At 41.2% G+C, this 14,697-nt stretch overlaps 1 protein-coding gene across 5 annotated transcripts in view; it reads right to left on the bottom strand.

Moving 5' to 3' along the window:
* cnih3 (cornichon family AMPA receptor auxiliary protein 3) overlaps positions 1-1,531 on the bottom strand; it is a 159,716-nt gene extending 158,185 nt beyond the window's left edge. Inside the window, exon 1 of one of the 5 annotated variants that reach the window (XR_002056632.2) lies at positions 503-1,489. Coding sequence is in view for 3 of the 5 variants with exons in the window: in XM_005460249.4 (XP_005460306.1) it covers positions 503-580 (78 nt within the window). In the remaining 2 variants the exon portion in view is untranslated. Of the gene's footprint in view, positions 1-502 lie in introns of all 5 variants that reach the window. The other 4 variants (XR_003214168.1, XM_005460249.4, XM_005460247.4 and 1 more) reach the window with 4 other exon arrangements.
* Positions 1,532-14,697: the final 13,166 nt, after the last annotated feature.

A 14,697-nucleotide genomic window follows, 5' to 3' on the forward strand; every position in this document is an offset into this window, starting at 1 on the left:
TGACCCAAATCTGTCTTTATACAAGGCCCTACATGATGGAGATGTTGCTCAGGGAGCAAAAAATAAGATTATTCAAATATCACAATGCAGTCAGCCATATTGGCACTGGTATGTAGCTGAGCCGATGCTTGATTAAAAGGATATGAAGAGAGCAGGAAGATGAGAAGAGAGCAGGAAGATGAGAAGAGAGAGAGAGAGATAACGCTCTACAAGATTCCGTAATTGATCTGGAAGGGAAGTGTGCTTAATTGATCTGGAGGATGCTGCACAGGGATGCAGGCGCTTTCTGTGTGTGTGAAACTGGGTCGATGGGGATGTGTAAAGTGTGGAACATTAAATTCACATTTTAAACTAAAGCTAAAGCCAACTAGCACTGTTACGCACACCTGCGAGTTCAGTATACACTCACATACCTTGCCATCAACAACGGGAAAGAAGAGACACCACCCACACCACCCCAAAAAACATATATATCCAATAATACCCAGTGTAAGGTACTTACATGCCATATTGCGAAGAAAATCAGGGACACACAGAGGACCAGAGACAGCATGTAGCAGAAGGCAGCAAACGTGAACATAATTGAAAAGGGAAACGTGGATAATTTCCCGAGGAAGCACGATCTTGCAGCCAAACATCTAAAACAAAAGAGAGGCAAGGGGGAAGAAGAAAGAGGGGCAAGGGGGGGAGGGGGTGGGGGTGAAAAGAAAGTTCTCACAGTGCCACGGAAAGCCGAGGCGGTGCTGGCACCATGACTTCGCCCCTCACAATGTTTGCAACAATTTGTTGCAGATAGCCCCTCTCCGAATGATCAGCTGTGCGTTCACCCAGCAGCAGCAGCGAGGCGACTCCGAAGTCAGAGCTGCTCGCAAATCAGTGCATGATCAGTGGTCGCAGTCCCGGCGAGCACAGAAATCACAGAAAGGCGGCGAGACGAGGTGTCCACGCAGAGCCACTCGGGGAAGGTGAATAAGTAGGTAATCCATTCAGCGGCAGCAGGAGGAGCCCTGCTGCTACGGCCTCTGCGCTGAGCTGCTGTTAGAGAGGAGCCCTGCCACAGTGCACAGCACACAGGCGGCAATAAACGCCGCTCTCACCGTCACAGACCTATCAGCAGAGGCGAGCGGAGCGCGCGGGGAAGAGCTGTGAACAGGTGGATTTAAAAGAGCAGCACCTAGTGTGCGTGCACGTGCCTGCGCGTGCTCCGCACACACACACAAAACACACAGTTTTTTGTTTGCTAAATAATTGTGAGCGCTGTGAATTGTGCCTCTGTGTTAGCTCTTGGTTGGCTGTGTGTTTGTCAGAGTATTTTTGTCCTACGACCAAGTCTGTAACCAGCTAAGTGCTGCAACCAGATATACATACCAGCAAACAAAAGGACAGGAGCAAAACATCTTCATGTCGTGGACGGACAGAAAAAGAAAATGTGCACATTATTAAAGCAAGTACTGACTCATGCACACATGTGCATAAATACATGCAAACACATATAATAGTGAAAATATAAATGTATAAAATTATCAATTAATTTGAAATCAGAAGTCATTTCTATCGCCAAAGAAACTAATGAGGCCACAGCCTGCAGAACAGATAAACTGTGAGGCTAACCCCACCGTCTGGCTCCTTTATAGAATGCAAGCTTCAAATCCTAATGGGGGAGAAAACCCCTCACCCAGGCATTTTGCTGTGTCTGCTGCTCTGCAAAAATATTAATAATAATATTGAGAAAACAGACTGACTGTTAACCATTGTTGCCTCCAGCTGTTTGGGTTGTCCATTATTTTTTTTTCTTCATTCATTAAAGCCACAGACAAATAGCCAAAAGTCCAGAGAGCAAGCGAACAACAGGTGTGTGTTCTCTGAGATGTTTTTAGTGAAATTGCATTGTAATGTTTGATGAGGTCCAATGCTGATAGTTAGTTTTAATTTTTGTAAGTTTCAGTGTTGATTTTAATCTTTTTGAAAAATGATACCATGGGTTAAATTTGTCACAGGTGTGTGTTCACATGCTGAAGAATGTGAGTGTTCACAGCTCCTTTATACGTAAGTGTTAAACTCAATCTGGCACAGCCTGGCTGTGACTGGGTTATGACTTGCATGTTATCATAGTTTGTGTCTGTACCAGTTGTACTCTGTGCTGAGTACTCACACTGACAAATTCAGTCTAATTTAATGTATATAGCATCAAATCACAACAAGGCACTTGCTTCAAGGCACTTCATATTGTAAGGTAGAGACCCTACAATAATACAGAGAAAACCCCAGCAATCATTTTACCCTCTATGAGCAGGGGCTTGGTGACAGTGGGAAGGAAAAACTCATTTTTAACAGGAACCAGGCTCAGGGAGGGACAGTCATCTGCCACGACTGGTTAGGGGTGAGGGGAGGGAGAGGACAAAAGACGAAGAGCAACAGAGATGAATAATAACTAATTTGTTAAATGCAGAGTTGTGTTTGAACACGTAGTGAATGAAAAGAAGTAAGTGAAGAAGAAACACTAGCATCATGGGAAGGCCCTAGTAGCATAAGTAAGCATAAAAAGTAGTATAGATTAATTTGACTGAAGAGGTGTTTTTGGTGTTTTTTGAACATTTTTTCAATGTAATTGAATATTTATTGAACATTTTTCATGCTGTTTTCTCAGCAGCATGAAAAATGCTCAATAAACTTAAAAGAAGGCAGAACTCTAAATTGCCGTTTTATTCCTTTTCATCAGCATGTAGTCGCTCAGCTCTCCTGTGACGCTACAAAAAATGACTGCAGTGCAGCTATGATCCTCTTCACCCTCATCACACACACAGACTAAAGCATTCAAACTCACTTCTGCTAAGCTTTTAGGACTCTTTGTCGCTGTGACACTGTGGTGTCACAATGTTATTCTTCCTCCAACACATGTGGCAATATGACAGCACCGATGGCCACTTTGTGAGAATGTGTCAAAGTGTCAGGCAGAGACAGACAGGAAGCCGTGAGGATGAGAGGCAGACAGGTAAAGACAGGTGGTAGCGCACCGAGAGAAGTCTGTACATCAGCCAGTGATACAGTGAACTGAGCCATCCGCCAATCAGCCACAACATTAAAATCACTGATGGGTAAAGACGATCTCATTATAATGCAATGTACTGCTGTGAAACTGTGGGTCTTTGTGGCATCTTTGTTTGAAAGGTTCCGATCAAGCCTTAAAAAAAATGAACCGAAAAATGAAGCCAAATGAGGAGTCCCAAAATCTCCAATTCCTCTAATGGCCACTTGAGTAGAGCTCTTGCTTCTGTGTTTGTGGCTTTAATGCCTTTTGGAGCATTTGGCCAAACCAGAACCTTCATTTTGGTGGTTTTGCGCCATTCACAGGTGGATTTGCTAGTGTGTTTTGGATTGTTGTCTTGCTACATAAGCCAGGTGTGCTTGAGCTTGAGCCTATCAACCACTAGGCATCAGTGAGCTGGATTTTTTGGCAGACAGATTCATGATTCCATCAATGACATAAGGCCATCCAATTCCTGAAGCAGCAAAACAGCCCCATCACACTATCACCACTATTTTTGACTTTTGACATGATGTTCTTTTTATGAAGTGTGAGACAAGCTTTTAATAAAAAAAATCCTCAGTGCAAATTCTTTGTGGCTTTGTTTAACGCGTGCTCTGTGGCACTCTGATGTTACCATTTAAATGCAAGTGCTTCACCCATATGTGTGACTAAAAGTAGACCTGCAATAGAAATGTATGTAGAAGCACACATGTTAATACAATGTACAACAATATTAAGACAATGCAGCCTCCATTTTTAACAAATACACTGATAACACAACATCAGCAGTGAGAATGATGCTGTCATGGTTTAGCGTGGAGGCGGAGTGTGTCTACACATGCCCTGCAAAGAGTGAATAGGCGGAGCTGTTGCTGAGAAGGTGAGCTCAGGTGGAGTGAAACATTTTTTTTCTAAGCATCAAACCACATGATCACCAAATTCATGATGAAAAGTGAACTTTTTAGCTGCTGCAGTCATTGTTTGTTTTATACAGCAAAAGTAAACCTGCAGAAGCAAGGCCACATAAATAATAAGCAGATGAGGTGTTAACTTATCAGACTGTTAAAATTAGGCAGATTGCTGAAGGTGATGGTTTTTTATTGCAGTGATACCTGCAAGCACAATAACCAGGGCTGAGTCTAAAGGGGGGCATGGGGTGTACTAGATCACATTTATTTAAACGCTTTTGTAACCTTAGTTTTAGATTTTAAGTAAAATAATCTAAATATTTTAGTAATGAAATCATATTAATATTTAAAAATCTAAAAATAAAAGCTTTTTTGCAGGCCAATAAAAATACACATAGGCCAATAAAACCCACATGCTCTTTTATAGGCTTACAATGACACGCTGTCACTCATTCACTAGCACGTTTAAACACACATTCAAACACAGACACACATACATATACACATTCACATGAACACACACCAAACCTCCTCCATTGAGCAGATAAAATATTCTCAGAACTCTTTTAATGTAAGAAAGCATCCCAAAATAAAACCAGAGTTGTGACAGCCAGTGGGCTGGCCTTGTGTTTTGCTTTTTCTGCTACCTGTTTCTTGCAGGTAGGTGGAGCTGACCCAATTATAGATGCAGCACACCTGAGAAGGCCAGTCCCAGTATATAAAGGCTGTGTCCGAATTCAGGGGAAGGATGCTCATAAGGACACTACCTACCTACGTCACAAGGTAGTGTCCTTAGACGGACGGGTAGTCAGGAAGTGAGCGGCTTGGACAGCCCCCCTTTTTTCTCCATAGAAACTTTATTGAACAAACAATGAGTATCCAACATAACAGATGGGCTGTGGACAGCCTCCTAGCCTTCAACTCCGCCCTTACTTGCGTGTTTTTCCGGACGCTAGCGCCACAGCGCGAAAACTTTAAAATGGACCCAGAAATGTTGCTCCGTTGTTTGGACAATTTTAATTCTCGAGGAGCTAGAAAAACCTTATCGTCGTCGCCCGCACGTTTTGTACCTTAGGCTCATCAGAGACAATCATATCCAGGTAAAATAATTTCCTTTAATCTACACGCATTTAGGAATTACTTAGCTAATTACACGGATAATTGAAATATTGCCGGCGTTGTGCCAAAAAAGTGTTCGCCTGCCAAAACTGATTTCCAATGTTTCCGTGTGTAATATGTGTAATATCTTTATGTATGTTGGGAAATAGACTTCGGTGAACATGGTTTACTAAGGGGTTTTTTATATACAATAATTACCTGTTGTTCAAGTGTCTTTATAACTCCGGTTATAATGTAGGTACAATTGATATATTTGTTGCGCTGTCTGCTGTCCTCTTGGCCAGATTACTCCTAAAAAATAAATTTCTAATGTCAGTAAGATTTTTTTTTTTAACTGGATAAATAAAGGATATATAAAAGTCACTGCCAAAAACTGATTGCAGCTTCTACCTTGTTACAGGAATGTTGCTGGTGGCAGGTGACTTGACATCACTAATGAGGGACACATTTGACATGTTTCACATATTATAGACCAACAAGTTATTCATAGCAGGTTAAATACGAGCAATCAGTTTAGGGCAAAAACCGGAAATCAGTTTTTGGCAGACGATCATTTTTTGCCACAACATCGGTCATTCTCACACATGTACTGTATCATATAAAATATATAAACTAAGGCTATGTCCACACGTACCCGGGTATTTTTGAAAACGGAGATTTTCCGTTTTCGTTTTAAAAAATAATCCCGTCCACACGTAAAGGCAGAAATGAAGGAAAACGCTGCTAGGAACATGCCAAAGCAGCAGGTGGCGCTATATTCCTAACCGTGTAGAAATGTTGGCCAATCAGAAGTCTAGAAGCCTCGGTGGGAAAAAGTAAACAAAGATGGGGCATAGAAGCAGAACCGAGTCGTGTATATGAAGGGACAGTAACTGTGTGTGTATATGTAAGCATTTAAACACTGCAGAGAGTACAATTAACAGTAACAGTATTGTAGAAATTCATTTCACCGAAACAACAACGTGGCGCACACTGTGACGTCAAAAAAGGCGCACACCTTTGACACTGCGTTTTCTCCGTTTTTCTCGTCCACACGTAAATGCAAAAACGGAGTTTTAGAAAATATCCACCCTGGCCGGAGTTTTTAGAAATCTCCGTTTTCAGTGACCGAAAACGCCGTTTACGTGTGGACGAAAGGTGCAAACGCATAGAAAAATCTGCGTTTTCAAAAATACCCGGGTACGTGTGGACATAGCCTAAATATCTTTGAAACGTATAGAATCTAATCTTTTGTTTGTTTTTTTACATAGCACTTTATCAAACTGTTGTCTGCTACAGAGTTACAAGTATTATACTAATAATATAGCATCCACCATCTCCTGCTTGCATATTTCTGAAAACATCTTAGTGGTGTGGCAGCCGTTGATTGAGCCAGCCCTGCAAACCCTGTGGATGGACGATGCAGTGGACAGTGGGAGGAAGCATCCTGAAGCTCTCTTTGCAGACCACCCTGTGTGATTCTCCACTCGCCGACCAGAAAAGACAAACCGCATGTCTCATTTGCAGCAGCTCATCCACGTCTGATCTTGCTCGGGCAGATTCAGCAACACTGCCAGAGACTTCCTGTAATCTATTACAGTTGTTAAAGAAATGGTCCAGGAACAGGTCACTCAGGTTAATCCTGTGTGAACAACTGAAAATATTGTTTTTCCATCTTTACATACTGTGTATTTGAAATATTCTTGTTTAATTGTTGTTGTTATTTACTTTATTGCTATCAAATAAATATCCAAGTAATATTGTTCAAAGTTAGCGTTATGTTCATACGTGTTACAAATGCCTGTAAATCAAATTGAGTTCAGTGACAATTACTGTTTGTTTGAATCAATTTATTAATAACATAAAACCTTTAAACTAATGCAACACATATAACAATGTAACAAATATATTCAAATAAATAAATTTCTCAATACATAACTCATTTGGGAACTAATCTTTCTAGAAGTGAAAACAATCTGTCCGTCCTCTCCCTGCTCTCCTCTCCTCAGCCTCTCTTTGCTGCCTCATGTCCTCTCTGATGAGGTCTAGCAGCTCATCATCCCTGTCTCTTTTCCTCTTTCTCCCTGTCGTAGGTGGCTGAGCCCCTTCATCATCGCTGTCGTTTTGGTCACCCACTGCTGTGCTTGGCCCTGGAGTGTCCTTAGGGAGAGAGGAAATTAGGACAGGAGGCTTAATGGAAGGCATCTGTCCTATCACCTCATCCATGAGGGCAAACCAGGGCCAAGTAGCAGCAGTGGGCTTCCCACTGACCCCCTCTCCTGAGCCTGGATACTTGCAATCCTAAAGGCAGAGGAAATCAAAACACCACAACAACTCTTAGTAACATTTATTAACTTGTGTTCTTAAGAATTATCTTCTTGATAACACACATACGTACTTTGTATTCTTTAAAGTTATCTCATGTCTTCTGGCCTGCAAGGGGGTGACTTTCCCCTGCAGGCCCATCTTCTCCAGAATTGTCCTGATCACACACAACAAATAAGAGAAGAAAGGACACCATGGCAACTATGTTAATCCCTAAGCCCAAAGGTTTTCACAGCAGAACACCAGAGGAATACCGTCTGGACATCACAGGTTCTGTACAGCAGCGGTCCGTGAGTCGTTTGGTACCGGGCCACGAGAGTTAAGGCTCCGGTGTGAAATTTATGGTTTTCAGTGGTTTTATCGTTAACTCGGTTTCCCTGAGTCTTTCCCTTGTTGTAGTTGTGTGTCTTATGTTGAAAGAAATATTTACACGTTACCATAGCGACCAGAGAGCATTAAGCGGCAGAGAAGAGGATGTTACTGTCAATATTGGCACATTTTCAGGAGGACGCTGCTAATAAAGTTACACAATTACACAGTGCATTCACGTTTATTATTATATTTACAAAATACCACAGTTTTTGTCTTGGTCGGATCATTTTATGTGGTTGTATTTATCCACGATACCTTAAAGGCCGCTCCGTGTCTGACATAAACCGGGTCTGTGGCGCAAAAAGGTTGGGGACCGCTGCTGTACAGCATGAGGGTTAATAGGACCATACTCATATGAATATGATGTGTAAATTGATTTATTCTTGTACATCCATGCCGTAGCGGCCCAATTCTTCACCCCAGTGAAGAGGTGATCGTTTTCTCCTCGTTTTAATAAATTAAGCCGTTTGGTCTTTGTTCCCCACAACATATCACCAATTCGAAAAAATCAAAATTAGCTGTATGTAAGCGGCAATACATGAAAAATCGTGGGACCCCCGATACAAGCTGGTTTACGGTCACTTTAAAGAAAAGCAACATGTCTATGCAGATGCCCGAACCTTAACAAAACGACCGCTATAACAATTTAACTTTTGTACAACCAGATTTTCATATACTTACATTTGAAAGTGTTTTCCTCTCCTGCTTCGACCACCATCGTTATCAGAAACAAATCTCCTCTATGACCCGCAATGAATCCTGGGATATAGTAGGACATGAAGGATACATCGGACCATCCTTAGAATTCAGGGCAAAGTAGGACGCATTTGTGGCCACATTTTGAGAACTCTTTGAATTCGGACAGCCTTTGTCGCGTCGCCGTGACGTCATTGCCTCCAAATATGGCATTGGCGCATCCTTCCCCTGAATTCGGACACGACTAACCCTCAAATTCGTGGAAAAGTAGGACACATTTGTCGCCACAGCTGTGTCCCAAAACGTCGGCTGCATCCTCCGGAGGCCCCATTTGAAGGCCGATTACGTCACAGCCAGGCGATGAAGGCTGTCCCAATTTGTCGACTCCTTCAAATGCGGCCGACAAATGTGTCCTTCATTTCCCCGAATTTCGTGGCCCACCATATCCCAGAATTCATAGCGCGGCCCAGCCAAATTTCATCTGCCAACAAAGGCGGCCGCTGCTAAGTTTTAAAATTAGTCTTATTAATCTTTCTGGGTCACAAAATAAACTTTTAACATATTTTCAGGCGAGAAAGTAGCTGTGTAAACTTCAAATATCTGCTTGGTTTATCAAGACATCGCATATTTGCAAAAGTGTGCCGACGTTTTCGGAAACGTCTGTTACCCACCCACTCGATAGCAAGCCGGGGGGTTCAATGGTCACATAGCCGGCGAGAGCAGCGGACTCCCGGCTTCATCGTTTTCAGACCCCTGCTTTTTTGCTACTTAGGTTAAACATGATATATAAGTCACTTGGATAACTTAAAAATGTAATTGTTTGTCTTTTTCGATGTTTTATTTGTTCTGGAGTAAATCGGTTTGGCTGAGATCAAAGTTATTAGATTATTAGATTATTAATCCATCGGGTGGGTTCCCAGAATTCATAGCGCGGCCCAGCCAAACTCCAGTTTTCAGCAATGGCGGCAGTTACGGAGACGGTAGAAACGGCGGTCGAGGACAACTACATTTTTAAATGTAAGTTGTATTTGAAGTAGCGATACAAATGTTAAGATGTTTCTTAAAGTAGTTAACAAGGCAGTTCAATGGAAGTAATTTTTTTTACAGTCGTTAAACTTACGATTGTACAGTCCAGCCAGTTGTAAGTTTTCCAACCCCGCGCTATCTTTCGCTACTCGGGTTAAACATGATATATAGAAGTCACTTAGATAACTTATGAATCTTAATGTTTGTTTGTTTTTTCACAGTTTTATTTGTTCCTCTGTAAATCAGTTTGGCTGAGATTAAAGTTACAGTAGTTTTCACATAGCTGAATAAACGTCAAACAGAAAACCCATTAAACAGAAGTGTGAGATGGTTGATTGTACTCCAATGTCCTGTCATGTTTTAGGGAGCAAAGAGCAGACGACCACTTTCATTAAACTCCGGAGCGACAATGAGCAACTGTTTACCGGTGCCAAAAACTCAGCCACTGTGGGTTGGAGGTACAGCAACAATATGCCGCTTTTAATCTGTTAGGCATAAGGGAGAGAGCTTAATCTGTCTTTTAGTCCAAAGTGTGTACATTTTGCTATGGATACTGTTCAGGAATTAAGAAGATTGATATGCTCTATTATTTTCTGTCTGTTTGGGCCATTCTTGAAAAGATGGGCCTGCAGCATAAAGTCACCCCTTTGCAGGCGAAAAAAAAATGGGACAATCTAAAAAAGAAATATAAAGTATGTACAGCTGTATTCAAATATGTTTTTTTTAGCAAGTTAGAAACTTATTCATGTAAACCTGTGCTGTTGCTTTTTTTGTCAACTGCCACTTTTTATTTCCTCTGCCTTTAGGACTTCAAGTATCCAGGGTCAGGCGAGGGAGTGGGCGGGAAGCCCACTGCTGCTACATGGCCCTGGTTTGCCCTCATGGATGAGGTGTTAGGACAGAGGCCTTCTACCAAGCCTCCAGTGCTAATTGCTTCCATCCATGAGGACACTCCAGGGCCCAGTTCAGCAGTGGGCAATCAAGTGTTGGATGAGGAAGAGCAGGAAGATGAGGGCCAAAGAGGGGCAAAAAAAAAGAAGGACAGGGATGGGTTTTTGGATTTAATCAGAGAGGACATGAGATTGCAGAGGGAAATGGAGGAAAGAAGAGCACAGGAGGCAAAAGATAGAATGGACAGACTGTTTGGTTTGCTTGAGAAACTTGTTGAAAAAAAAGGATTAAATTTCTGTAACTAAAAATGTAAATGCTTCACCTTTATTAGTGTGAATGCTTGTAAAAGCATTCACAGTATTGTTCTTCTAATTAGTGTGAATGCTTGTAAAAGCATTCACAGTATTGTTCTTCTAATTAGTGTGAATGCTTGTAAAAGCATTCACAGTATTGTTCTTCTAATTAGTGTGAATGCTTGTAAAAGTATTCACAGTATTGTTCTTCTAATCTTTATTAGTGTGAATGCTTGTAAAAGCATTCACAGTATTGTTCTTCTAATCTTTATTAGTGTGAATGCTTGTAAAAGCATTCACAGTATTGTTCTTCTAATCTTTATTATTATTATTAGTGTGAATGCTTGTAAAAGCATTCACAGTATTGTTCTTCTAATCTTTATTAGTGTGAATGCTTGTAAAAGCATTCACAGTATTGTTCTTCTAATCTTTATTATTCTATTTTATTATTATAGATTCCGTACGTTTTTTGTACTCTATCTCCTTCAAAACCGTTCAACTTAGAAAAACCATTCAAACACCATTAGATTCCTCTTCTTTTGGACATGACTGCTTCTATTTTTCTCATTTATAACATTTATATTTTTAAAATTATTCAACTTTTTTCAACAAAAATTTCCCATGTATTTCAATGGAGAGACCCTTCAACTTCTCATTCAACTCACTCCTCTTTAAACTGTATCTACTTCCACATACGGTGACATAGAGCCACCATTCAAACTTTAAAACGAAGACATTCAACTAATCAACTTGTATTCATCTTTTCAATATCTATTATACTTTTTCTTCAGTTCCAGTTTAAGTTTCATGATGATTTTTCAGCCGTTTCAGAGTTTATAATGGGTGTGTATGGGACGGAATGTTGGGGCTAGAGTGAGACAGCTCAACTGCTAGAGTGAGAGGAGCGAAAAAATTAATCTTAAAATCTTTTTTTAAAACTGCTGCTGTGTCCGCAGCGTTTGCTCTACAGGTATGATTTTACCCTCAAAACGTAGCCATCGCTGTCCTCTTTCATCCAATGTGTTTACTATTGTACTAGGTGTAACGGTGCGCACACACCGAACGCGAAAGAGGCGGCCAGAGCGTCAGGTTCACATGTAAAGTCAATGGAAAGAGCACGATGACACGCGATTGCGCGTCCGGCGAAAATGCGGAGGCAGATTTGCGTCGGGAAAACGCCAAAACCCGTGAAATACGCGTCAGTGTACCGCGTGGGGCGCGTGTGACTCGCGAAAGAAAACCACGCACGTCAGGTTGTGTGTTGCATTTTGTGCACACGCTGAGTTGGAAAATACGAACTCCGGTGTCAAATCACGCCCCGACAACCAATCAGGAGCCTGGTGACGTGGCTGTAACTAGGTCAAAGGGGCAGATCCAGTCACTCCGTATGGAGGAAAAGCTCATCTGTGCCGTGGCTAATCATCCAGAGCTAAATGATGCATGTTGCTACTTCTACCGAGACAGGAATAAAACGGACCTAGCTTGGAGGCACATTAGTGAGGAGATTGGGCAACCTGGTAAGTTCATTCATTCTGCTTTTTAATTTCCAGACTGACCCAATGAAACCGTGCAAAAGCTAGCAAGCCCACCTACTGTCCTGATATTTTCCCACTGATGTCCAAATACCTTTCCGCTAACAAGATAATGTGTTTATTCAGAGGACATCTGCAGCACAACACATCTGGCACAACTTCCTCCCACATTTCCGGTTCACGCGCGTGGAAACATGCAATTTTGAGGCGCGGTGGATTTTCCCTGGACACGCGTTGAGGTGCAAATGTGCACGCGTGACATTAGGGGCGTTTGGGCGTTTTCGCTCGCCTCTTTCGCGTCCGGTGTGAACGCACCGTTATGGTTCTTTCATAAATGTCACCAAAGCACAGCCTCCTCCCTCCAACTCCTCCATAGACTCTAATGTTAAAATGGCTCAGAAAGTTCCTTTGAAAATCAGAAGAGCAGGCTGTTTTTACACTGTCACCACGTCCATATAATAAACTCCACAAGCATGAAAACTGAGAATTAGGTAGACTGGACATTGCTGTCGCTCACGGTGAAAGAATTTTGTCAATAGGACCTGTACTTTTCATTTGGGAGCGATTTGTTTCGACCTGACTTTTCTGTTCATTTTAAGCAGCAAAAGTGAGGTGCATGTCTGTGCGCGTGTGTATGGAGCCAGTGGGTGCAGTCACTATAGCAACCAGGCTCACACCTGCCTGCCTGCCTAACGAGCTCTCTCTCACTCTGCCAATATTCATCTTAAACACTTCTCTTTCAACTGCTGCTGTGTCCACAGTGTTTGCTCTACAGCCATCATTTTACCCTCAAAACGAAGCCATCGTTGTTCTCTTTCCAACAGCATGTCTTTCAAAGCTCAGAGATGTAAACCTTTAAAAGTGTGTGGATCCAAGTGGAGGGATTACACTTTAGTCATTCAGTGATTCAAAGAATATGAACTTTTAATATTCATTCAGATGTTTTCTGACTCTAAATTTTCTGTTCTCATTTCTTAGGTTTTCCAAATTTTAATTTAAAAACTTTTCACCTATTTTCCAACTTCTTTTGTGTGAACATCAGCTTTCAAAAGTTCTGCAGTTTTGTTTTCAGGTTAAAAACTCTGTATTTTCCAGCTCATTCAACATTTTTATTTTTAACTTAAAATTCAGCAATTAATTCATTTCAGTGCATACATTCAGATTCAAGCATTCACACTGCAGTTTCTTCAGAAAATGCACTTTCTAGTTAGTGTGAATGCTTGTAAAAGCATTCACAGTATTGTTCTTCTAATCTTTATTATTAGTGTGAATGCTTGTAAAAGCATTCACAGTATAGTTGTTGTAATCTTTATTATTATTATTATTATTATCTATTCCGTACGTTTTTTGTAGTCCTACTACTTCAAAACCGTTCAACTTAGAAAAACCATTCAAACACCGTTAGATTCCTCTTCTTTGGACATGACTGCTTCTATTTTCTCATTTTAACATTTATATTTTAATTTATTCAACTTTTTCAACAAAAATTCCCATGTATTTCAATGGGGAGACCCTTCAAATCCTCATTCAACTTACTCATTTTTAAACTCCTACTACTTCCACATACGTTGACATAGATCCACCATTCAAACTTTAAAACGAAGACAAGACATTCAACTATTCAACTTGTATTTATCTTTTCAATATCTGTTATACTTTTCTTCAGTTCCAGTTTAAGTTTCATGATGTTTTTTCAGCCATTTCAGAGTTTATAATGGGTGTGTATGGGACGGAATGTTGGAGGTTAGAGTGAGAGCTTCAACTGCCAGAGTGAGAGGAGCGAAAAAATTAATCTTAAAATATTTTTTAAAACTGCTGCTGTGTCCGCAGCGTTTGCTCTACCGGTCTGATTTTACCCTCAAAACGTAGCCATCGCTGTCCTCTTTCATCCAATGTGTTTACTATTGTCCTAGGTGTTATGGTTCTTTCATAAATGTCACCAAAGCACAGCCTCCTCCCTCCAACTCCTCCATAGACTCTAATGTTAAAATGGCTCAGAAGGTTCGTTTGAAAATCAGAAGAGCATGGTGTTTTACACTGTCACCACGTCCATATAATAAACTCCACAGGCATGAAAACTGAGAATTAGGTAGACTAGACATTGCTGCCGCTCACGGTGAAAGAATTTCGTCAATAGGACCTGTACTTTTCATTTGGGAAGGATTTGTTTGGGGCTGACGTTTCTGTTCATTTTAAGCAGCAAAAGTGAGGTGCATGTCTCTGTGCGTGTGTATGGAGCCCCTGGCTCAGTCACTATAGCAACCAGGCTCACACCTGCCTGCCTAACGAGCTCTGTCTCTCACTGTGCCAAGATTCATCTTAAACACTTCTCTTTCAACAGCTGCTGTGTCCACAGTGTTTGCTCTACAGCCATCATTTTACCCTCAAAACGAAGCCATCGTTGTTCTCTTTCCAACAGCGTGTCTTTCAAAGCTCAGAGATGTAAACCTTTAAAACTGTGTGGATCCAAATGGAGGGATCATATTTTAGTCATTCAGTGATTCAAAGAATATGAACTTTTAATATTC

Source organism: Oreochromis niloticus, linkage group LG15, assembly GCF_001858045.2.
Source record: "Oreochromis niloticus isolate F11D_XX linkage group LG15, O_niloticus_UMD_NMBU, whole genome shotgun sequence".
In the NCBI taxonomy this organism is placed as follows: domain Eukaryota; kingdom Metazoa; phylum Chordata; class Actinopteri; order Cichliformes; family Cichlidae; genus Oreochromis; species Oreochromis niloticus.